Consider the following 26638-nt stretch of genomic DNA (forward strand, 5'->3'; position numbering starts at 1 on the left):
CTGCTATTTATTAGCTGCTACATAATGGTGGAGTTGTGATGGGCTTCCCTAACCTTTAAATCATAAGAGCCCTCAACCAGCTAAGTAAGGTTTTTTGCTATTGTTAATGGTTAGACTTCAAGCTTTGGTAGGGAGTGTATTCTTTTAACCTCAAAAGGGGAGGAGAAAGATGGTAGTTTTGTAAGCTTGGATAGACACTCTAAGCCACAGCTTTGACACGCAAGTAAAAGCATGATGCCTATTTAGTTCTAGGGCAGTGTGAGCAGATAAGGTATGCATATCTACAGGTGAACTTTTAAAACATATCACCATTTGCATCCCACCTACTTTAATCACTCTCTCCCATATTGTTCTAGAACTGTACTGTTCAATATGGTAGCCACTAGCCACTTGTTGCTACTGAGCATTTGGTGTCCAAAATGAGACATAGTATACGTGTAAAATAGATTTTGAAGACTCAATATGAAAAAAAAAACAATGTAAATATCTAATAATTTTTATATTGATCACGTTAAAAGATTTTTACTTTATTGGGTTAAATAAACATTAATTGCAACTCTTATCTTTATTCCTTTTGTAATGTAGCTGCTAGAGATTTTTAAATTACACGTGACTTGCATTATATTCCCACTGGACAGCACTATTCTAGAACATCTGGTACAGATAGGGGAAATTGTGAATTTTTTTAAAAGTAGGTACATCACAGTCAGCAACACTGTCCACTGAGAAATTCAGCAATATTTTCAGAGGCTTCGGGTCCCCATCCTGCCAAAAACAAGGGGAAGAGAAACCTCGGACCACCACAATGCCTAGTACATAGTGCAAGCACAATACGTATTTACCTCTTATTAGCTGAGGAAACAAACTCTAAATTCAGATGAGCCCTTGTTCACTCCGTTCCTCCTCACTGCTCCCGTCAAATATCATTTGCATGGGGATGGATAATTACACTATGTGTATCTTCTAAGGTTTTTGTAATACTTTACATGTCTCCCCACTGAAACGCCTGCTCCTTGTGAGTAGGGGTTCTATTTCTCCCTGTGTTTAAATGTTGAATGAGGCGTGATAATCTTTTTAAAGCACTCACCTAGGCAGCCATTTACTTTTCCTAAATCTATTACTTGAACTGCCTTGTTTGTGATTGCTTTCAGAACACACAGTATTTTTCTGAATATGCTTAAGGGTGGCAATCTCCATCCACTGAGAAAAAGATAATTCTTTGAAACAGTCAAGACTCATCTCAAGGATGACCACATGAACAAACTGAAGAGGGCTGCTTCTCTCAGTTGCTCACAAGTTCCAAGTATCTTCTGAGCAAGCATGACATTCTTGGAATGCCTATGGTTGCCCAAGGCAACTTTAAAGGGCATTAACTTGGATGCCAATAAAACTGGCTGGCATTCTAAGAAAAAAAGCTACAATTTTTTTCTAGTCATTTCATATTTCAAATCAAGTCATAACTGGGGCCAAGAGCACATTTAATGAGGCTGAGATGACCATTAACATTAAAGATTTCTACAACACATTCCAGCCTCCTTCCAAATTTTTGGAAGTGAAACACCTTGATACACATAACGCTAAGGTGTATTTAGTAATGCCCAAAGTGACTTACAGAATTTACAATATATGATCTTTCATCCTTCTCAGACTTGCCCTTTGAGTTTTCCTTGGCAAACTACCCAAAACCAATGTTTATTCTAAGAAATCATACCTCATAAGTAATTAATTACTCTAGGACTTGAGATAAATATTTAAAAAAACAAATTAGGGCCCATATTATGGCAGCAGGATTAAGAGCACAATGAAAATAAGCTCTGGAATCAGAGATCAGACTTGGAAATACTCTGCCACTCATTACGTGACCTTGGGCAAATTACCAAATGCCAGTATCTCAGTCACAACATTTATAAAACAGGGTGGTAATAATAAACCTCAGAATAACTGAGGATTAACTTATAATACTTAATAAAACACCTGACAGCAACCAGAAAAAAATTAGCTGTTTTTAATATAGCCATTAGTAATCCATTTGCAAGGTCTTAAATTTAAATATTGCCTGAATTCAAAGAAACTGGACCCTAGCTTTCATTTCCTGTTTTTTAAACGACCATTAAGAGTATAGCTATAATCCACTCTGATTTACCAAATTGTTCTAGGTAATGGTCCTTTTCTAAATTTCCCTCAACATGATGCCTGTGTATTGGCTTACTTTGTTGTCTAGAATGTGAACTATTCAGTGGTGTTGGTGTTCTTGAGTTTCAAAGAATAGAATCATGAACGACACTAAAAGTAAAACCCTGGGAAGGTCATGGGGAAAAGAAGAGCTGACCACACCAAAAATCCCGAGGAACTGTGTTCCTATGCCAATGATAGGGCTCTGTAGGCACTAGAGGAAATGAAATGGTAATAAAATTCACCATCAGCTAAATGAATACCAGTACCAAGGGGAAGTCACATCCAGGTATCAGAATGTGATGACCTACTTAGAAACAAAGACTCTTAGTGGTTTAGGCAACATGTTTAAGAGATTGGAAGTAGGGATGGAAGACAAAAGCTGTGTGAGCACACATGCACACCTAGACAAGTTTTTGTATTTACAGAGATCAAGCAAGGGAGTGGGCAGGGCAATGGGGAGAATACAAGAAACAGCAAAGATGCACCTACTTAAAATGTCGTTTACATAAATCTTTCCCGGATTCTTATATAGGAATAGAGTTTAATCTTTTAACCACTGAAAGATTAAGCCATTAAATTACATGATACGGAAGTTATATTCCATAAACCAGTACCTGCCCACACTGAGGGGAATCAAAATCAAGGTTGCACTGTAATTCTACTTGATTCTAAAAACCACATCTGACATTGGTGTGAGCAACAGAACCTTTATCAGATTTCCCTTTTAAAAGAAAAACCCAAGGAGAGATGATCAAGCACAAATGATCACTTCATGCATTTTATTGATAGTCTATATTTTAAATCTGCAGTATGACATCTTACATAGGGAAAAAGCTTCTTCCTAAAAGATAACTATTAATAATCAAACCAGCTTTAGTATGACTGACCCTTCAAGGTCTTGTTTTGCATTAAACAAGTTAACTTTTAGCAGATGTAAAGCACTGTACAAAAAAAAAAAAAAAAAAAAGGAAACTGGGTACATTCTCAAAATTTAACACAGGGCTTCCCAACCAGGAGTCTGCTGGATAGATACTGGAGAAGGGTGTTGTGTTCAGGTTTAAATTGAAAGAAAATGAGAAACCAGATAAAGCAAACCAACCAAATTCACTTCACTTTGTGCTCCTTTCTGCTTTTTTGAAAGTCTCTCCCAGAGGTCAGGAAGCCCTGGTATAACAATCACTTTAGTCTTTACAGAACATACATTTATGTGCTTCATGTTCAAAGACATAAAGGCAGCCTTTGTTACTGTTCCCCCTCCAAATCCCCTCAGGTTCTTATAGGCTTCAGAAAGCTTTCCAAAATCGCTGCCCAGTTCTTTATCTGAATCTAAGTAAACATCTATACCAAAGCAGCTCTTCCTGGGAGAAGATAAAACAGGCACAGATACATAACCAGGCCAATTGCGTACCTACTCAACTTGATACCTGATCACATGGCCCTACATCTTTAAAAGCAGCACCAGGGACAAATGGAGCCATCAAGAGGTAAAATCCAAACATTGGACAGTTAAAACACAAATCACTCAGTTAAAAGAACGTTAGCAAAGGGGCACTCAAGAGTTAAGGCTGGACAGCTGGTTCAGCCATACCTTGGTATTAGGATAAATCTGCAAGATGAGGAACTGATAGAGGAACCCTGAAATAACTAGGCACAGTGGTATGATGGGGTTCACTTTCACTGCATGTCTTTAAGATATCACTCAATCTAAGTAACTATAAAGCAGCTTGGGGGTCTTTAGTAAACAAATCCTAATCAAAAATAAGTATCTCTGAGTGTTGAAGGGTGTGCCTATTTTCTTCAAATTTGAATTAAAATACCTATGTAGACATGAAAATTGTAAAACTGATACAAACTTGTTATTCCTTGAGAGTCCAACAGCTCAGTAACAGCTCAATTCTATACTGTATTTTAGATACAAAATGGAGTTACTTAAATCAAGTGAGATTGTTTACTTGTTGGGAATATTAGTATTTTAGAAATGTTCCAGTTAAGAACTCATTTCAGAATGCTAAAAATTGTAAAGGGCAGGTACGTAACTCACAGCTATTTCTTAGTTGCTTATTAAAAATCTGATTTAAAAATAACTGAAATACTAGTTACTTGGACCTTGCACTTTAATTTTCCAAATGAAGCATGTTATAAGTTGACTTACATTTTCAAATGTTTTTTCAAAAGCGCACAATTTACTCGTTAACTCAATGAATTACAACACTGTTACTGAGTATTACACATACTGAAGAATTATACTAAGGGGGAAAAAACGCCTGACACTTTAACATGTGCCTTATCAGTCTCTTGCATTACTAAGGTACAGAATACTTTAGAAAGTAGCAATCAGCATAGTCTTATAAGACAATAAAAGTGCCCTGCAAACGTGGCTTCTATGTATTTAATATTGGTAATACATTTGACAGGGAAGCCAGTAAGGTAAAACTTAAAAACTCAAATAAGGCAGATTACAAGTATTTTTCGTTCACAAAACAACAAAGAAATGGGGTGGAGTAAAGGGAGGAATAAAAATATCCTCCATCTTTAAAAGTATCAACAACAACCACAAGGTGCCACTGTATTCTAGCAAGCTGTAAAAATGGCCATTCACCTCCTTATCACATGGGTATTTTGCGAACTGCCAAAAGTTATGGCTGATGCTTGACCCATTTTATGTCATGGACATCTGGGAAGCAGGTGATTAAATACAAAGTATATTAAGTGATAACCCTTCATAAATATAATCTGAGACACGGACACTAGGAGAGAATACTTGGCACGGAATGAACATGTTTTCCCAGGGAAAAAAAATTACTTGAGGTAACACTTATAGATAATAGTTTCCTAATCTTAAAGTTTGGATGAACTCCAACAATCATGTTTTTAGAGATTTTATACATATATATATATACACACACATACATATATATATAAAATCCTGGTGCTAAACGTTTTTTGTCATTGTTAACTGTACAACTGATTACCTATACTCCAACACTAATGTGAACACTTTTCTCAATCCCCACCTCCATCAACACCACTGAGGTATAACTAATGTGTTCTTTTTAGAGCAAATATTCCAAATTAAGAATATGGCTCATCTTCTAGTGTTGCTACAGATAAAGTCTGCAAACTTTAAAGCTAACTTGTTCAATTTTGTTTTTAGTACTAATCTCAATCATGTCAACTGCTTGGAGTTAAACATAACACCTCAAATGTTTCAGACTAGTAAGTGAATTTTAAAAAATAATCTGAAATATTCAAGGAAATTCCATTTTTAGTACTTTTCCCTATGCCTTGAACAATGTAATCCCAACATTGATTTTCTTGTTCCTATTACTGCATGAAGTTCAAACTAGGTCCTCAAGACAGAACCTTCCTGTAATAAAGAAAAAGTGCAAAGATACAAAATGAAATGTAAAGTCTTTTGCAAGAAAATGCTTCCTCAAGAGAACAGGTGTTTGGATGCTGGTGGGAAAAAAGATTTTTGTTCTCCAATGTACATCTGACACCTACAAATGACCTTGTCTTCAATGTCCATACTAGTAAGTACATATTGGTCATGGACCTTGCAAAAAAAAAAAAAATCAAGTAGCAAATTCCACTAAAATATTTGCATCCATTCTACACAATCCAATGGAAATTAATGAGTGCTACTGAAAAAGGTTTCCACATGCACATGTCCAATATGTGCATCCTACTGAAGGCTAAAAACTTAAAATTCTATTTCCAGTGTTTATGAATAGCTTCAATATCTACATTCATAACCAGCATTCTGCATGAGTTACCTCTTTAATACTTCACAAATGAGTAAAATACATCTTGGGAGGTTAGGAAGGTACCTGTTAATAACTTTCTTTTATGCTTAGAATGTGATGCAGTTGTTTTTAAACTATTTAAAATGAACACCCCTATATAAGAATGGGACATTTTATACCAACAGGAAACTGGGTTTGTTTTTAGCCAATCAGGAATACCCTGCAGATCTGAAAACCAAAGAATACACCCTTAGGAAAGGAGACATGGCTCACAAATATAAAGGAATCCTGACTTTTACATGGACAATTTTTTTAAAAAGATAAAATGTATTACATAAGCGCCATAAACAGTGAAATCTGCTTATATTAAAAAAAAATAAGTGAAGCTTTGTTTGGACATTATTTCCTTGCAAGAGCAGTACATATCCTTAGTAAACAACTACCATATTTACAATTTCCTTGATACTTAGGTAGGATTGAAAGCCAGAGGAAAATATGAAAGAATGAGCTTTGAAATAATCTTTACAGCTGAGTTGATAACAGTTAAGGTGGCCAGATAATTTCTAAAGCAGACTTGTTTATTTTGTAGAGTATCTGACTAGGCCTGGGTAATTAGCTCACTTTGTTAAAGGCCAAGGATGTGTTCAATCCCTCTTTGGGCCCATTAGCTTTTCCCAGAAAAACAAAGACAGTCCTCCACAGTCAGACTAATCCTAACCCCAACGAGCCTCAAGAGAAAGTTGGCAAGAGTACTGGGGTTCTTCACAAAGCTTACTAAGGAAACAACATAAAGTGCATATCCCATAGATTTGTGAGTCAGCATTCTCAACTTCAAATATGGGCAGCACATTTAAAATTTCAATTTCAAATAACCCAACACGACTCACTTTCCACAAAGAATAAAAATCCCTTAATTCTTCACCTTGTCTTTAAATGTGAGATGTTAGGTCTGTGTTAGAGAGAGAGTAACAAAACATTAAACAAGTGGGCACCGGTACCTTGAATGACAAATCTCGAAAACAATGCAAATTTGAGACTTTCCTATTAGTACATACATCTGCACCAACTTCAATTCCTATGCTAAAAGTGGTTTATAGTCTCTTTCCTCCATCTTTTGCTTTTTGGGTTTTTTTTTTTTTTTGAGGAGCAGTCTTGTAAAAAACATCAGTGTAACTTGTGCTAAGGGCTAGTGGTTTGTTTTCCTTAAACCAAAGCTCTGCCAAATTTGCGTCATCTGCTCAAGTAGAATACTGTGTCCAGGATCTCACCATATGAAACCAGTTCACTCACATCTGTATGACTACTGTCTTCATGAAAAGTTTAAGTTCTTCCAAGCAGTTTTCTTTACTCCTCCTGTCTTTCATTTCCTGCCTAAATCCAAGTTAAAATAAACAATTTCCACTGATCTTCAATGCAGTTCAATTCTGCACTCTGTCCTTTCCTTTGCATGTCACAGTAGCTGTTCACATACATTAAATATCATAGATATGTTCTGCTCTTACATCTACACACTTACAAAAGCAGCTTTGTACTTTGTTTGGTGTGTTTTTTACTATGTTGGCTCACAAAAAGCAGTTTTTTCATTTCTAAGCATGGTACTTTACAATTTTTAACGCATTAATACAACAGTGCATTGGAAAAGTACTGAGCCTCTACAAAATAGCTTTACATTTTTAAACAAATGAATGTGATTTTTTTTCACTTACACAAGCATAGGCTTTTTTTTTTAATATTTCCACAAGATAAATATCTCAATTAAACTATAAGCTCACTCTACAGTGTGCCACAGTGATGGGCTTAGGAGACAGTTATACACTTAGAAGATCCTAACCTTAGTGTTATTTACACTGACATGTCCAATATCACCTTGTCTGAAAGGTGAACAAATGATATTCAGAATGTAGGTGAATTTGTGCCAACTAATAACTGGGAACAGTATAGCTTTAAGCAATCACTTAGGAAACATGTACTGTAACTTAGTCTAAACTGGGAATTTCCTTCGCCCCTCTTTCCTATGGCATAGGAAACTTTAAAGATCAACATGAAACAGATAAAAGCCATTGCTAAGGCAGATCTTTTAAGATAACAAAGGAGAAACTGACAACTATATATGATAAATCATCAGTAATAACAATTACTGATACTGAAATCAGATTTTTATGTCCTAAAACGTTGCTTTTTAAATATTTCCTTTTATTCTGGAACAGAAATTAGAGAAAGGACAATAATTCATTCAGAAAGCAATGACTCAATTCAGGTTGCTACTTTACATTTAAGCACCACTCAAAAAGTGGACATAAAGCAAGTGATTCCTGTTTGCCCATCACTATACCAGCTACATAGCTGAGAGTTCAGACCTTAATCACACAACGCTTTCTCTGTTGCCTGAAGCTAAGACTGCTCTGCGACATATAGGACAAGTAGAATTCTCAGATAACCAGCGATCGATGCAGTGGACATGGTACTCATGGGAACAAGGTAGTTTACGAAGTTTGTTGCCTTCTGTGTATTCTGTAATGCAAACACTACAGGTTTTTAATGCATCGTTTTCACCAAAACTTCTCATTGCCAAGTTGTCAATCTGTTCTTTGGTGAGTCCTCTAGGTTGGTCATCATCATCCTCATTTAAGAGGAAAAACTGAGCCAGACTAAGGAAGGGCAAAGAGCCACTTTCATCAAATGTTACTGGGGCCCTGTGTCGACCCTCTCGCCTGGCACCTGATGAGCCTGATGATGAGCTTCCTTCATTACTGCCTTCAAATACCTCTGAGCTAGTCTCTGAACTTTCACCACTGGAACTGGAACTAGGACTGGAACTGGAACTAGAACTGGAACTTGAACTGGAACTTGAACTGGAACTTGAACCAGAACTGCTACTACCACCAGAACCCCCTCTTCCATTCCGTGATTCTGACCTTTCCATATTTCGACTCGAGACTGAGCCACTAGGCTCTGAATCACTATCACTGTACATAAAGTAGCTTAACTCACCAAAACCTGTCATTATCTGCCTTAACATGGTCTGAATTGCAACAGATGTAGTCTCACTTAAACCAGTATTTAAGATTCTACGAATTGGAATTCTGATGGTACTGACATAGGTTCTCACACCTGCTCGCTCAGAACGTGAAAACGTACGCCTAAAACCTCCTCGTTCACTTTCGTAAGTGACGGTGTTGTTTGGCGTCTGAGACCTTGACCGAGTTCTGCTAGCTATGCTATCTCTCTGCCGATATTCTCCAGGACGAACTCTTCTTACTTGAAGATCAAGGACTATGGTTGGAGGTCTCTGGCCTGATCCTGTAGATTCACCATTGCCAGTTGTATCTGAAGACCCTGCTCCTTGTGAGGCATTTCTGGTTCCAGAAGCTGCAAAGAGACCTCTACTTAGCAAGTCAGGTCCACTTATTTGCTGTCTCAATGTCACGTGGTGCCGGGTTCTAGAACTTCCCTCAGTCTCATTTACCAAAGGATGCTCAAAAGTCTGAGATGAGATACTATGATGAGACCTTCGTGGAATTTCACTCATTGGATGCAGAGGTGATCTACTTCTTTCAGCTCTTGCTCGGGTTCTCCGATGGTCTGGGCTCCTACTTCTTGCCCTTCTCTGACCTCTGGTAGGTGGGGCTTCTCCTGTTAATGATTCAGTTGAATTTCGTTCTGATCTGGGTGGCCTTGCAGATGTTGATTCAGATCGTGGATTTTCCACTTGCCTTTGGCTGTTGTTGTCCATACTTTCTCCACTAGAACGTCTTGCAGATAGCTCATTTTCATTCTCTGGATTTTGGCTCCCATTATTACGGTTAACATTGATCTCTAAACTGAATCTGAAATCACCGCTGTTTGGATTAGTCCGGCTCACTGCTCTCCAAGATTGGTTTCCTCTTTGCCCACTTCTTGTCGTATTTCCAGTTTGTCTGACGGAGTTAAGCCAGTCTATTATAGAGTCACCATTAGACACATCATCTGAAGAGTCTCCACCTGTTTTTAAAAAAGGGAGGGAACAGAGGAAGAAAAAGGAACTATTAAAATTAGGAAATCATGTAAGAGTACTCAGAAACTTCATATTAGAAAAAAAGAACAAAGATTCTGAACAGATTTCACATTTACAGATTTTTGTAAACCATACTGCATTGATTTGCAGTAAAAGCAGGAAAGTTTCAATTCCATTTTAAAAGAGCAAGCTAATCGTAGAGAAATTTAGGGAATTTTTTTTTAAAAAAAGGGAATTGGGAAGAACTCTATTTTTAGCACTTCATCATATACAGAGCCTAACATACCACTGTGGGCTGTCAGATGACAACATTTTTTCAGTCCACTGTCAACACTAATGTAATCAACCAAGGTAAACACCAGTTAAGGTACAGGGCTAATATTTTAGTTCAAATTACATTTTTTTGTCAAATTTTCATTAGTCTACATTTCTTTAGGCTCTTGACTTAAGTGCCTTTGATAATATGGGACATTTAAAAATACAAGACTGCTTTAGTCACTGCAAAAATATAAACAAGATTTACAGGTTTAAAAGTATTTGAATACTTCTTCACGTTACCAAGATTTTAAATTAACATGAAATTGGAGATCAGACCAAGTAAATAGTCTGAAGCTAGCACAGTACATATAATGGCACATTCGAGAACCTAACTGTTATCATGGCTTCTTATGTTAGTCAAATTCCCTATTTCACATTGAGGGAGAAACACCAGACCCGAGGTAAGAGCAAGATTTCTCAACAGTGGGACTATTTATATTTTGAGCCAGATAAGTCTTTGTTGTGGGGGCTGTGCTGTGCATTTTAGGATGTTTAGCAGCATCCCTGACCTCCACCCACTAGATACCAATAGCAAACCCCCAGTCATGACAACCAAAAATGTCTCCAGGCATTGCCAATGTCCCCTAGGGGGCAAAATTATACCCCACTGAGAACCATCAGATTAGAGAATGCAACATGTCTTTCTGCTGGTGAGGAACTCATGTTTATAAGGAAGGAATAATACAGTAGGTAGGGGGAAATTTCAATGGAGGTGGAAAATCAAGAAAAAAAAAATCACATTTAAAATAGGCCATTCCTCACTATGTTCCAATTAACACAAAAAACCCAAAGGTGAAGCAGAAAAAAAAAGTTAACATTCTCACCAAATATCAAGAAAATGCCAGTTGTTTTTATGAGCAGTTACTTAGCACCAAATTAATTTGTGCCATTGCTAGATTATCTTTGGCTGACATTTATCATTAGGAAGCTCCTTATCCATTCCATCCTCCACCCCTCCCCCCACCAAAATTTACCTCTATTTTCATCTGAGTTTTGTGGTGGTGGGCCCTCTTTAATTTGTTGTAGTCTTCTCAGCAACTCTTCCTCAGTACTTTCACCTAAAATAGTTTAAAATGTTTGCCAAATTATGAATAAAAAACAATGACTTATCCATCTGAGATGACAACCAGAGAGTAAGTAGGAAACCTGGGTAAAATTCAACTATTTGAGAGCATGATATTACAACTTATATTTATTCACATTTCTTTCCAGTTTACAAAATGCTTTTGCATACAGTATCTCATCGTTTAAAACTGCAACTCTGGGAGGCAGATGTTATCTGCATTTTAAAACAATGAAACTCAGACTGAGTGAGAGACTGACGTGTTAATTAATATATGGCAGGGCGAGAATGCCAACTTTGGCATTCTGACTCAAATCTGGTACTGTTGTCTCAAAATGCACTCCCTCTTATAAGAGCCATGCTAACTAACACCTTACCTTTTAAAATTTAAGGAATCACTCAAAGGTTAATAGAATTAAGGAGAAACAAGGAGGAAGGGAGATAATGAAATTTAACTAGAATCAAATGGGACCTAATCAAGCAAAGGAGAATAACCAAGCACAAAGTTCTGAATAATTGACTATTTTACCCAAGGCTAGCTCTGGTTGATTATGACAGAGTAAGTCTGTCCTAAGAACTGAAGTTCCCATTAGCTCCTCAAGACTACTAATGTCTAGTAAGTTATATAAAGAGAAATAACAAAAAGATTGTTCAGGTCCACTCTCTTGAATTTAGCTCATTATAAATTCATAATATAATTCCTAACTAAAAAACCTGACATAGGATAATTCCAAATATGAGTGAACAAAATCATGTAATAAGTACAGCAGTTAATGTCACTCTACATCCCTTGTATTAAAATCATACTTCATAATGGCTAAAGAAACATTTTTTTAAAATACAGGTTTCCTTTTTTTTTTTTAAGACCAGCAATTTACATATATAAATCCTTAAACTACACATTGCATACCTGGGGTGCCTAGCAAATTGTTATCCCTCATAAGCCTATAATCTTCTTCACTGAGGTTATTTACAAATTGATAGAAAGCTTCTTCCCGATCCAATCGGTCCATCTGACTTCTGCGCTGTGCTGCAGACTGATCACCGCTTCCTTTATCGTTAGAATCTGAGCTTTCCATCTTGATGAACAAGTGGAAAATTATCTAAAAGGAGAAAGGAGATCAATCTTGAAAACAGAAGTCAGTATGTATTCTATAGAACAGTTTTAGTTATGCGAAAATCCAGAATGCAGGTCCAGACGTGGATTTTAAGACCTCATATGAATGAAATTTCATAACAGAAAAACTCCTGAAAAGCACTGTTATACTACGAAAAGACTAGGTCAGGGGTTGGCAAACTATGGCCCATGGGCCAAATTTAGCCCTGGTACCTATTTTTTTCTCCTTGAGATCTAAGAATGATTTTTACACCTTTAAATGTTTTTTTAAGAGAATATTCTGTGATGTGTGAAAATTATATGAAATCCAAATTTCAGTGTTCAATTTGATTGGAATACAGCCATACACATTCACTTACATATTTTCTATGGCTGCTTCATGCTATAATGGCAGAGCTGAGTAGTTGTGACCAAGACTGTATGTGGCACTCTCACTACTTTGCACTGGCGATCTGTGCACTGTAAGTTGCAGCGATGCAACTATAACTTGACAGCATTTCAAGTGCCATGCTTATCACCACACTGTGACATTTTTTAAATTACCAATGCACACTCATCATATTAAATGAAGAGAAAATGGACTTCAAATGCCTAAAGGTGCAGTGGAATATGGATTATTTTGTTATTAGATGGCAAAGGTAATATTTATAATGCAACAGCGCTAAAACTGTGCTAAAATAAAATATACATTAATATTATCAGACTAAGCACTCATCACAATATTCCCAATTCACAGGAAAGCTACAGCCTGAAAAATTAAAAAATTTAAAACAAAGTATCTCATCACAAAATATTTCCTCACAAAAATAAAAAATGAGGCTTCAACCAAAGTAAGTTTCCAAGTGGCTCATTTGTTGGCTAAGCAAGCAAAGCCATTTGTCAATGATGTGTTAGTTAAACTGTGTTTGACTGCAGAAGCTAAAGAAACGTGTCCACAGAAAATAAACTTGTTTAAGATTATTAGCCTTTTGATGAGAACAGTTGCTCAGAAAGTTGAGGATACTGGGATATGTCAATAATCAAGTGAAAAACAAGGGAGCAAATGATTTCCAGTGGTTTTCCTTGGTTCTTGATGAGCTGACAAATATAACTGATACTATTCAGCTGTTTATTCAAGGAGTCAAGCATTGATTATTTGAGGAGTTTGAAGTAACTACAGAAGTGGCCTCTATGAAGAGTTTGCATGGAACAACTACAGGTGATAATATTTTCAAAGAAGCTGAGAAACACTAATTCAGCACAACATGAAGTGGAATCTGCTAAGATGTGTTACAACTGAAACAGTGGTTAAAAAAAAAGTGTAGACCTACTTGGACAAATTTACAATGCCTATGAAAATGTAAGGTGTTTAAAGTCTATGGTTATTCATTATATAGCAGTTATAGGTAGTTTGTAAAAAATATTTGTATCTATCATTATTGAACCAGTAATGTCAACGGTGAACTTCACTACAGTGGACTTAAACATAGTGAGTTCCATGAATTTTTGTCAGAAATAGAAGCTGAATATCCTGACTTGCTCTACCAGGTGCTCATTTTGATGGCTTAGCACTGGTAAAGTTTTACTGTGATTTGTTGTACCCAGGTCCAAGATTAGATTTGTTTCTGAATGAAAGGAACTACTCTCAGTTACTATTACCAAACAAGGAATGGCTTGGGAAATTAGCTTTTTCTGAAGACTTCATAATGTTTCTGAATGAACTCAACCTAAAATTACAGTGCTTAGATAATATGTAAATCTTATACTACAGTAAAGTCATTTCAACAATAACTAACACTGGAATCACAATGTCAAGCTGCTTTATGCACTTCTTGTGCTATCGAAGAAATGAGAGCTCCATTCCTATAGAAATTGTAGCAGATATATTTTCTAAGCACAAACTACAATTCCAGAAGTGTTTTTTGGACCTCAATGCAAGTACAAAGGAAATTTCCTTGTTTCAAAATCCACTTAACTGTGTAACTGAGGAGCTTCCACCTAGCCTTCAACTGAAAGTGATGACTCTGCAGTCTAATGATATGCTTGCTAAAAAGTAAATATCTAGAGAAGAATCTAATGAAAAATTCGATAAACACCTTCTAAAGGGGTGAATATACTTCATTAAAATTCTATGCTTGTGTACTGATTAGAGAGCAAGACCTACCTATATGTGTGAATAGACATTTTCAAAGATGAAATATGTAAAATCTCACTTCAAGTCAGAAAACACTAAAGGAACATCTGCAAATGATTTTGAAAAGGAGTACGTTTAGAACCAATTAAGCAAAATGTTACCCCTCCGCCAGCAAAAGAATACCATTCTTCTCATTAGTAGACCTATATTACAAAACACTGTACTCAATTATTATTACATTGTGAGTTTTATCAAGAAAAACTTTGTGGAAATTTGGTTTCTCTGTTTTTAAATAAATAACTATGTAATATGCTCAATTTTGATTAGCAAAGTGAAAAAAATTTACTATCTGGACTTCTACAGAAAGTTTGCCAACCCCCGCTCTGGGATAGTACATGAAACTAGCCAACACTTTTTTTTTTTTAAACATCTTTATTGGAGTATAATTGTTATACAATGGTGTGTTAGTTTCTGCTGTATAACAAAGTGAATCAGCTATATGTATACATATATCCCCATATCCCCTCCCTCTTGCGTCTCCCTCCCACCCTCCCTATCCCACCCCTCTAGGTGGTCACAAAGCACCGAGCTGATCTCCCTGTGCTATGCGGCTGCTTCCCACTTAAAAGAAAAAAACAATATATTTGATGAGCTCAGTAGTAGACTGGACATGGCTGAGGAAATAATCAGTGAGTATGAGGATATGTCAATAGAAATTTCTAAAACTGAAAACAAAATTAAAAAGAAAGAACATATATCTGAAAACTAAACTAAGAGAAGAATCCAAACAAAAAATTTCATTCTCTAATTCCTTTCCTTCCAACCTCAGATTGACCTTATTGAAGTTCACATTGACAAAATAAAAGTTAATTCCATAAACATATGAAAATCTGATCTGTAGAAAAGAGGTAATCTATATTGGTACTAGGATTTAATCCCACACACAACACATGAAGTATCTGGATGTTTACAAGTCAATACTAGAGAAAAATAAAAACAAACCATCTTTCAGATATAAAAACAAAGAAGCCTCTCTACCTATCTAATGAGTCTAAACAAATTTTAGGCTGTACATGGGCACACCTAGCTCTCCCCATTGTCTCTCTTAGATCATTATTTTTAGAACTACTCTATCATTGTTTAAACAAATAAGATAAATATGTCAAAGAAGGAGAGGGAGATGCAATATTTTTGGAGTTTCCTAACCTCATAACTAAGATTCCTTACTTTTGGTAAGAATAAACTATATAAATTTCTGAAAGATACTGTTTTCATAATAACTTGAAACTTTAAGAAGACTAGAAGTCAAGAGCTTAAATAAAACACTCATAAAAGTTATATGGGCCAGGCAATCAAAGAAACAAACAAAAGGAAGCCAAAATGTCCCATACATACCTAAGTAACAACTTAGTATTGGTAATAGCACACAGCTAATTTTTAAAAATACAGAAAAGCACAAAGGAAAAAGTTCAGCCATAATTTCTCAAACCAAAGAAAACCACATTTGGCTAATATTAAGCAGTTAATATTCTGAACACTAACAACATGACAAAGTCCACTTGTGAAGGATCAATAAATAGTCCTGAAAATAATTTATAAAAAATACAACTCAGGAGCAGAAGCAAAAAGAACTACAGTCCTGCAGCCTGTGGAACAAAAAACACATTCACAGAAAGATAGACAGGATGAAAAGGCAGAGGGCTATGTACCAGATGAAGGAACAAGATAAAACCCCAGAAAAACAATTAAAAGAAGTGGACATAGATAACCTTCCAGAAAAAGAATTCAGAATACTGACAGTGAAGATGATCCAGGACCTCAGAAAAAGAATGGAGGCAAAGAACGAGAAGATGCAAGAAATGCTTTAAAAAGACCCAGAAGAATTAAAGAACAAACACCTAGAAGAATTAAAGAACAAACAAACAGAGATGAACAATACAATAACTGAAATGAAAAATACACTAGAAGGAATCAATAGCAGAATAACTGAGGCCAAAGAATGGATAAGTGACCTGGAAGACAGAATGGTGGAATTCACTGGTGCGGAACAGAATAAAGAAAAAAGAATGAAAAGAAATGAAGACAGCCTAACAGACCTTTGGGACAACATTAAACACAAGAACATTCGCATTATAGGGGTCCCAGAAGGAGAAGAGAGAGAGAAAGGACCTGAGAAAATATTTAAAGAGATTACAGTTGAAAACTTCCCTAACATGGGACAGGAAATAGCCACCCAAGTCCAGGAACCGCAAAGAGTCCCAGGCAGGATAAACCCAAGGAGAAACATGCCGAGACACATAGTAATCAAACTGACAAAAATTAAAGACAAAGAAAAATTATTAAAAGCAACAAAGGAAAAATGACAAAAAACATACAAGGAAACTTCCACAAGGTTAACAGCTGCTTTCTCAGCAGAAACTCTACAAGCCACAAGGGAGTGGCATGATATATTTAATGTGATGAAAGGGAAGAACCTACAACCAAGATTACTCTACCCAGCAAGGATCTCATTCAGATTCGATGGAGAAATCAAAAGTTTTACAGACAAACAAAAGCTAAGAGAATTCAGCACCACCAAACCAGCTCTATGACAAATGCTAAAGGAACTTCTCTAAGTGGGAAACACATGAGAAGAAAAGGACCTACAAAAACAAACCCATAACAATTAAGAAAATGGAGCCAGATCCCAGGAGCACAGTGATTAAGGATGCCTGAGTCAATGAAGCTGTTTTCAGCACACACACACAAAAGACACTAAAGAGCATAGCATCTCTGGGTAGGAAGGGTCATTAGAAGTCTAGTCCAACCTCCTAAACAGAGAAAGAAGCTATAAGCTTAGCCTGGGAGGTCAAGGAAAGACTCAAGTCAGTGAAAAAAGAGGAGGGAGGGAAGGGAGGGATAACATATCGATAATTACCTTAAATGTGAATGGATTAAATGCTCCCACCAAAAGACACGGACTGGCTGAATGGATACAAAAACAAGACCCATATATATGCTGTCTACAAGAGACCCACTTCAGACCTGGGACATATACAGACTGAAAGTGAGGGGAGGGAAAAAGATATCCCATGCAACTGGAAATCAAAAGAAAGCTGGAGTAGCAATACTCGTATCAGATAAAATAGACTTTAAAATAAAGAATGTTACAAGAGACAAGGAAGGACACTACATAATGATCAAGGGATCAATTCAAGAAGAAGATATAACAATTATAAATATATATGCACCCAACAAAGGAGCACCTCAATACATAAGGCAACTGCTAACAGCTCTAAAAGAGGAAATCGACAGTAACACAAAAATAGTGGGGGACTTTAACACCTCACTTACACCAATGGACAGATCATCCAAAATGAAAATAAATAAGGAAACACAAGGTCTAAATGACACAACAGACGAGATAGATTAAATTAACATTTATAGGACATTCCATCCAAAAACAGGAGATTACAACACTTTCTTCTCAAGTGCACATGGAACATTCCCCAGGATAGACCACATCTAGGGTCATAAATCAAGCCTCAGTAAATTTAAGAAAACTGAAATCATATCAAGCATCTTTTCTGACCACAATGCTGTAAGATTAGAAATCAATTACAGGGAAAAAAACGTAAAAAACACAAATACATGGAGGCTAAACAATACGTTACTAAATAACCAAGAGCTCACTGAAGCTACCAAAGAGGAAATCAAAAAATACCTAGAGACAAATGACAATGAAAACACGATGATCCAAAACCTATGGGATGCAGCAAAAGCAATTCTAAGAGGGAAGTTTATAGCAATACAAGCCTACCTCAAGAAACAAGAAAAATCTCAAATAAACAATCTAACCTTACACCTAAAGGAACTAGAGGAAGAAGAACAAACAAAACCCAAAATTAGCAGAAGGAAAGAAATCATAAAGATCAGTTCAGAAATAAATGAAAAAGAAATGAAGGAAACAACAGCAAAGGTCAACAGAACTAAAAGCTGGTTCTTTGAGAAGATAAACAAAATTGATAAACCATTAGCCAGACTCATCAAGAAAAAGAGGGAGAGGACTCAAATCAATAAAATTAGAAATGAAAAAGGAGAAGTTACAACAGACACCACAGAAATACAAAGCAACCTAAGAGACTACTACAAGCAACTCTATGCCAATAAAATGGACAACCTGGAAGAAATGAACAAGTTCTTAGAAAGATATAACCTTCCAAGACTGAACCAGGAAGAAATAGAAAATATGAACAGACCAATCACAAGTAATGAAATTGAAACTGTGATTAAAAACCTTCCAACAAACAAAAGTCCAGGACCAGATGGCTTCACAGGTGAATTCTATCAAACATTTAGAGAACAGCTAACATCCATCCTTCTCAAACTCTTGCAAAAAATTGCAGAGGAAGGAACACTCCCAAACTCATTCTATGGGGCCACCATCACCCTGATACCAAAACCAGACACAGATACTACAAAAAAGGAAAATTACAGACCAATATCACTGATGAATATAGATGCAAAAATCCTCAACAAAATACTAGCAAACAGAATCCAACAACACAATAAAAGGATCATACACCAGGATCAAGTGGGATTTATCACAGGGATGCAAGGATTCTTCAATATATGCAAATCAATCAATGTGATACACCATATTAACAAACTGAAGAATAAAAACCATATGATCATCTCAATAGATGCAGAAAAAGCTTTTGACAAAATTCAACACCCATTTATGATAAAAACTCTCCAGAAAGTGGGCATAGAGGGAACCTACCTCAACAAAATAAAGGCCATATATGACAAACCCACAGCAAACATCATTCTCAATGATGAAAAACTGAAAGCATTTCCTCTAAGGTCAGGAACAAGACAAGGATGTCCACTCTCACCGCTATTATTCAACATAGTTTTGGAAGTCTGAGCAACCGCAATCAGAGAAGAAAAAGAAATAAAAGGAATACAAATTGGAAAAGAAGAAGTAAAACTGTCACTGTTTGCAGATGACGTGATACAATACATAGAGAATCCTCAAGATGCTACCAGAAAACTACTAGAGCTAATCAATGAATTTGGTAAAGTGGCAGGATACAAAATTAATGCACAGAAATCTCTTGCATTCCTGTACACTGATAATGAAAAATCTGAAAGAGAAATTAAGGAAACATCCCCATTTACCACTGCAAGAAAAAGAACAAAATACCTAGGAATAAACCTACCTAAGGAGACAAAAGACCTGAATGCAGAAAACTATAAGACACTGATGAAAGAAATTAAAGATGATACAAACAGATGGAGAGATATACCATGTTCTTGGATTGAAAGAAACAACATTGTGAAAATGAATATACTACCCAAAGCAATCTACAGATTCAATGCAATCCCTTTCAAACTACCCATGGCATTTTTCACAGAACTAGAACAAAAAATCTTAAAATTTGTATGCAGACACAAGAGACCCTGAATAACCAAAGCAGTCTTGAGGGAAAAAAACGGAGCTGGGGGAATCAGACTCCCTGACTTCACACTATACTACAAAGCTTCAGTAATCAAGACAATATGGTACTGGCACAAAAACAGAAATATGGATCAATGGAACAGGATAGAAAGACCAGAGAAAAACCCACGCACCTATGATCAACTAATCTATGACAAAGGAGGCAAGGATATACAATGGAGAAAAGACAGCCTCTTCAATAAGTGGTGCTGGGAAAACTGGACAGCTACATGTAAAAGAATGATATTAGAACACTCCTTAACACCATACACAAAAATAAACTCAAAATGGATTAGAGACCTAAGTGTAAGACCGGACACTATAAAACTCTTAAGAGGAAAACAGGAAGAACACTCTGACATAAATCACAGCAAGATCTTTATTGACCCACCTCCTAGAGTAATGGACATAAAAACAAAAACAACCAAATGGGACCTAATGAAACTTAAAACCTTTTGCACAGCAAACTACAAACAAGATGAAAAGACAACCCTCAGAATAGGGGAAAATATTTGCCAACAAATCAACGGACAAAGGGTTAATCTCCAAAATACATAAACAGCTCATGCAGCTCAATATTAAAGAAACAAACAACCCAATCAAAAAAAGGGGAGAGGGGCTTCCCTGGTGGCACAGTGGTTGAGAGTCTGCCTGCCAATGGAGGGGACATGGGCTCGAGCCCTGGTCTGGGAAGATCCCACATGCCGCGGAGCAACTGGCTCCCTGAGCCACAACTACTACTGAGCCTGCACGTCTGGAGCCCGTGCTCCACAACGAGAGGCCACGACAGTGAGAGGCCCGCGCACCGCGATGAAGAGTGGCCCCTGCTCGCTGCAACGGGAGAAAGCCCTCGCACAGAAACAAAGACCCAAAACACAGCCAAAAAAAAAAAGATTATAAAAAAAGGGGAGAAGACCTAAATAGACATTTCTCCAAGGAAGATATACAGATGGCCAAGAAGCACATGAAAAGGTGCTCAACATCACTAGTTATTAGAGAAATGCAAGCCAAAACTACAATGAGGTATCACCTCACACCAGTTAGAATGGGCATCATCAGAAAATCTACAAACAACAAATGTTGGAGAGGGTGTGGAGAAAAGGGAACCCTCTTGCACTGTTGGTGGGAATGTAAATTGATACAGCCACTATGGAGAACAGTATGGAGGTTCCTTAAAAAGCTAAAAATAGTATTACCATATGACCCAACAATCCCACTATTGGGCATATACCCAGCAAAAACCATAATTCTAAAAGATACATGCACCCCAATGTTCACTGCAGCACTATTTACAATAGCCAGGTCATGGAAGCAACCTAAATGCCCATCGACAGACGAATGGATAAAGAAAATGTGGTACATATATACATATATACAATGCAACATTACTCAGCCCTAAAAAGGAACGAAACTGGGTCATTTGTAGAGACGTGAATGGATCTGGAGACTGTCACACAGAGCGAAATCAGAAAGAGAAAAACAAATATCGTATATTAATGCATATATGTGGAACCTAGAAAAATGGTACAGGATGAACCGGTTTGCAGGGCAGAAATAGAGACACAGATGCAGAGAACAAACGTATGGACACCAAGGGGGGAAAGTGGCGTGGGGTGGTGGTGGTGTGATGAACTGGGAGATTGGGATTGATATATATACAGTAATATGTATAAAATGGATAACTAATAAGAACCTGCTGTATAAAAAAATAAAATTCAAAAAAAATACAACTCAGTAGGGCTGAAAGGCTTTAAAAATGTAAAGCTTTCAAAGAAGGCAGAAACATCTGGTAAGTTCTGACATTTGAAGGACATGAACCAAAGATAACAGAAAACTCACATACCAAGGACTGTTACAAGAATGGCACAAAGTCTTAAGAATAGTGCCAGGGAGGCTAAAGCCCACCAGGAACAGAAACTTTCAAAAGTATGGGAAAGATTTTTTAAAATGGCTTTGAAAAACAAAATCTGAAAGGAGAATGGAGTCTTGTACTAAGCATGTGAGGGGGTTGGTATATTAACAGAAGATGGTAGGTAGAGGCACTCAACTTCTATTTTATTCAACACGGAGAATCATCTTCCAACTGGAAGTAGTGGAAAAAACCAAATTTCTCAGAGAGAATCAAGAGCCAAAACTGCAATATTTCCAATGATAATCTCTGAGAAATCACAGAGAACAGGAGAGATGCTAGATGATGTAATCTTCAAAGAAAGTGACGTCTATAAGCTATAGCACAGCAAAATCTGACGAGAAACCTAGGGGGAAATTCTGCAATAGACTATCAGATATATTGCAAACACGTAGAAGAAATATGTTCACCAGAAGTGGAATTCACTGCCAAATTAACCTCATTTGCTTTACATAGTTTTCTTTCACATACAACTTGCTTTACAAGATTCTCACATTAAAATCACCTGGGGAGCTTTCTCTGGGGCGAACCAGACAGTGATATTTTAAAAATTCCACAGGTAATTCCATTGTGCAGTCAGGGTTGAGAAACTCTTTGATAGGGGCATCAGGATAATACTGCCGATTAGTCTAGCTTGGTTTCTGTACAGAGTCTGAAAAGGTTTTGCATCCTATCGTTATGGAGAAATGTGGACTAGATCAGTGCTTCTCAAATTTCAGCATACAAACAAATCATATGGAAATCTTGTAAAAATACAGATTCTGATTCAGTAGGTTGGGGGTGAGGCCTGAGAGCGTGCATTTTAAATAAGCCTCCAAGTGATGCTGATGCTGCTGATCAGTCTGAGTAGCAAGGAGCTTGATGACAATAATTTAACAGATTCACAGTTGTTAAATACCACTCTCAAAGATTATGGAGCAACGTTAACCTGCAAACAGCCCTGTCCTTAGCATTTCTAAAAGAACCATGTCGAAATGCTAAACAAATCTACAGACAACTCAAAGCTGGGAGTTAGTAATGAAGATGTATATAATAAAAAATGTTCTGAATTCTCTGGGCTGTGAAGATGAGCTGAAATCAACAAAATGATGATAAATGTGCTACCTTAAACACTTTAAGGGTTAGCAAGCTGAAGTAATCCATAGTAAGAGTACAGAATAGGGGGGGCTTCCCTGGTGGCGCAGTGGTTAAGAATCCGCCTGCCAATGCAGGGGACACAGGTTCAATCCCTGGTCCGGGAAGATCCCACATGCTGCAGGGCAACTAAGCCCGTGTGCCACAACTACCGAGCCCACGTGATGCAACTACTGAAGCCCGTGCACCTACAGCCCATGCTCCACAACAAGAGAAGCCACCACAATGAGAAGCCCGCGCACCGCAACGAAGAGTAGCCCCCTGCCCCGTTCGCCACAACTAGAGAAAGACTGCATGCAGCAACGAAGACCCAACACAGCCAAAAATAAATAAATTTAAAAAAAAAAAAAAAGAGTACAGAATAGGGGAAAAAAACCTGTCTTGGTGAGTTCACATGAAGACCTGAAGTTTTTAGTTAACAAAAGCTCAATAAAAAGACCGCTTGACCTGGCTACTAAGAAACCTAAGAGTCACATGTTGTTTTCCCAGGCCATAGTGTTCAGATAAAAGTAGGTAACAGTGCCAATGCAACTTGCTCTTCAGACTATATGTGGAGTATTTGAAACATTTAAAATACCTCCAAAAGGACATTGACAAACACAAGAAAGTATCTAGAGTGACCAAGATGGTGAGAAGCCAGGGAATACCATAAAAGAAACGGTTGAGGGACTTCCCTGGTGGTCCAGTGGTAAAGAATCCGCCTTCCAATGCAGGGAAAGTGGGTTCAATCCCTGGCCAGGGAACTAAGATCCCACATGCCGCAGGGCAACTAAGCCCACATGCCACGACTACTGAGCTCGCGTGCCTCAGCAAGAGAGCCCACGTGCTGCAAACTACAAAGCCCACGTGCTCTGGAACCCGCATACCACAACGAAGAGCCCGCACCACAAGGAAGATCCTGCACGCTGTGATGAAGACCCTGCATGCTGCAACTAAGACCTGACGCAGCCAAAGAAAATAAATTAAAAAAAAAAAGAAAGAAAAGAAAAGAGGGCTTCCCTGGTGGCGCAGTGGTTGAGAATCTGCCTGCTAATGCAGGGGACACGGGTTCGAGCCCTGGTCTGGGAAGATCCCACATGCTGCGGAGCAACTGGGCCCGTCAGCCACAACTACTGAGCCTGCGCGTCTGGAGCCTGTGCTCCGCAACAAGAGAGGCCACGATGGTGAGAGGCCCGTGCACCGCGATGAAGATTGGCCCCCGCGTGCCGCAACTAGAGAAAGCCCTCGCACAGAAACGAAGACCCAACACAGCCATAAATAAATAAATGAAAATAAATTTAAAAAACAAAAAAAAAACCGCAGTTCAAGTACTTTCTTAAAAAAAAAAAAAAAGAAATGGTTGAATTACTTGGAGATGTCTAGCCTGAAGACAAGACTAAAAATGGATATGATTACCATCTTCAAATATTTGGAGTTATAACATGAAAGAAAGCAGAACCATAGGGTCAAACTAGGGCCAAGAATTGAAGAAATATGGAAGCAGATAATTCTGTCTTTTAATAGTCTAACAAATAAGATTGTCTAAAAGTGGAGATGTAACCAGTCTCTTGAAGCAAGCTATTACCAATCTCTGGAAATATTCAAGCAGAGGCTAGATATTAGGTGGGAGTTTGTCCTTATTAGGTGGGAGTTTGAACAGACTGATTTCAAAAGACCCTTTGGACTAAAATGTCATTAAGGATGGATAGTCCCTTGGTTTTCTATTCTGGGCCTAGGGTCATACTAAGCCACATATTCCCAGTGGCACAATTTTGTTATAACATTTTCTTGGTAAGACCAATCCACTTATATTGCCCCATCCCCTCCCTCCAACACACTTTGTGCTTTACTACCTTCACACTTCTACTAATGCTGTTCCTTCAGCCCCCGCTTAGTCTTTCCCCATTTCCCTCACGCCTCAAGGTTTAATGAAATCTTACCACCTAAGAAGCTATTACTATCTCAGCTATCAATTTTTTCATCCATCTCTGCACACAGCATTTGTCTGTACCACTAGTGTCACTTCCTGCCTTACATGGTCTTTTATATTTTTGAAATATTAATTTTATTAATATCTTATTTACCCAACATAACCAAAATATCATCATTTCAACATGTTATCAATATAAAAATTAGTGAGATGTTTTATATTCTTTTCTTAAATTCTAAGTCTCAGAAATCTGGTGTGTAATTTACACTTACAGCACATCTCAAGTTGGATGCTAAATCTTCATTAAAGTGAAATGTAGTCCTAATGAAACAACAAAGTTGTGTTTAATGGAAAAATTTTACACTGCTTCAGTTTTTTATTTAGCTTAATTAAAATTAAAGCAACTTAAAAGTTCAGTTCCAGTTAATTAGTGACATTTCAAGTGTCCAGTAGCCACATGTGCTTAGAGGTTACCATATTGGGCAGTGCAGCTTTAAAGAATCTGTTTGTAAGACAGAGAAACCCCACATATGGAAAGAGCTTTAAAGTGTTCTCAATGTATAGTTTATGCTCTATAAACCCACTATTTATGCATCTCCTTTACATTTTTCAAAAATAATAATGAATACTCTACAAAAACACATGGGATAGATGATTCTTTCCTACACTCACCAATCTTCAAGTTCACTCTTGACATTCTAGAATTTCTAACATTTCCTACATGGAAACTAGAGACAAAAAAATCATACCTCCATTCAAAACCCTCCCAACACTGTGATTTTAGAGACTGTTAAATCCTAAATAGCTCCCACCTGATGAGTTTAAAGGTTGCTTTATTCTATTCAAGAGGGATTTTTACTTTGGTTTCACTTTTTAATTCGAAATTTTAACAACGAGACACTCACAAAGCAACACGTGAACAAATCCAAATTACTATTACTTCCATAATAACACGCTGCTCTCCTTTCCCCCTGCCTACACCAGAGAAAATAAAGGAAAATATTTTTCCCACATGGCATCCCTGCAACGCACTCATTTATTTCAAAACTGCAACCAAACTGGCAAGGCTTCATTAAACAGAACACAATGTTTTTGCTAAGGTAAAGGTTTCCATTTAAAATGCAGTTTGTTTCTTGTAGTTGATTAGGGCACAGGGAGAGAAAAAGCCAATTTGCTCCCCTTTTGCCCAAAGCCTTCATTCTTTCTGCCTCATTCTGCATTTCCCCTAGGTTGGGAGTGGTGGTCAAGAGATTCCAGCACTGGCAAGACATCTCTACCCTGTATGGACATTTAAGTGGTGAGTTACGGCTGTAACACCTGCCGAGGTCCCCTGGACTAGAAGTAATTATCAATACATCTTCAAAGAAAAGGAAATCCTGAATGTAAGCAATGCCCTCAAATGCCTTGTAAAATCATCTTACTAACATACACCCAAATGAACCTGGTCTCATTTTAAGCAGTCCCTTCACTACCTAAGTGGTATAAAAATGAAAAAAATGTAATAATTCTAAACCACAAGTTCAGTTCAGCCCCTGACAGATGTAATGTCACTATTGTTTGGTAAGTGAAAACTAACATTTTAAAGGTTAAAGTGTGCCAAAGATGTCAGGAGACTGCAGTCCAAATGATGAAATACAGATCTCTCTCCATTCTGGTGTGAAAAGATCAGTGAAGAATT

At 37.3% G+C, this 26638-nt stretch overlaps 1 protein-coding gene across 2 annotated transcripts in view; it reads right to left on the reverse strand.

Annotated features, from left to right (window-relative positions):
* Positions 1–2926: 2926 nt before the first annotated feature.
* The window catches only part of RLIM (ring finger protein, LIM domain interacting), a 31620-nt gene continuing 7908 nt past the window's right edge, over positions 2927–26638 (reverse strand). For both annotated transcript variants that reach the window (XM_036839795.1, XM_036839796.1), the window contains exons 2-4: positions 12207–12399; positions 11208–11291; positions 2927–9902 (exon numbers count right to left, since the gene is read on the reverse strand). In XM_036839795.1, coding sequence (XP_036695690.1) covers positions 8284–9902; positions 11208–11291; positions 12207–12375 — 1872 coding nt within the window. In that variant the 5' untranslated portion in view covers positions 12376–12399 and the 3' untranslated portion in view covers positions 2927–8283. The remainder of the gene's footprint in view (positions 9903–11207; positions 11292–12206; positions 12400–26638) is intronic.

This window comes from Balaenoptera musculus, chromosome X (assembly GCF_009873245.2).
Source record: "Balaenoptera musculus isolate JJ_BM4_2016_0621 chromosome X, mBalMus1.pri.v3, whole genome shotgun sequence".
Taxonomy (NCBI): domain Eukaryota; kingdom Metazoa; phylum Chordata; class Mammalia; order Artiodactyla; family Balaenopteridae; genus Balaenoptera; species Balaenoptera musculus.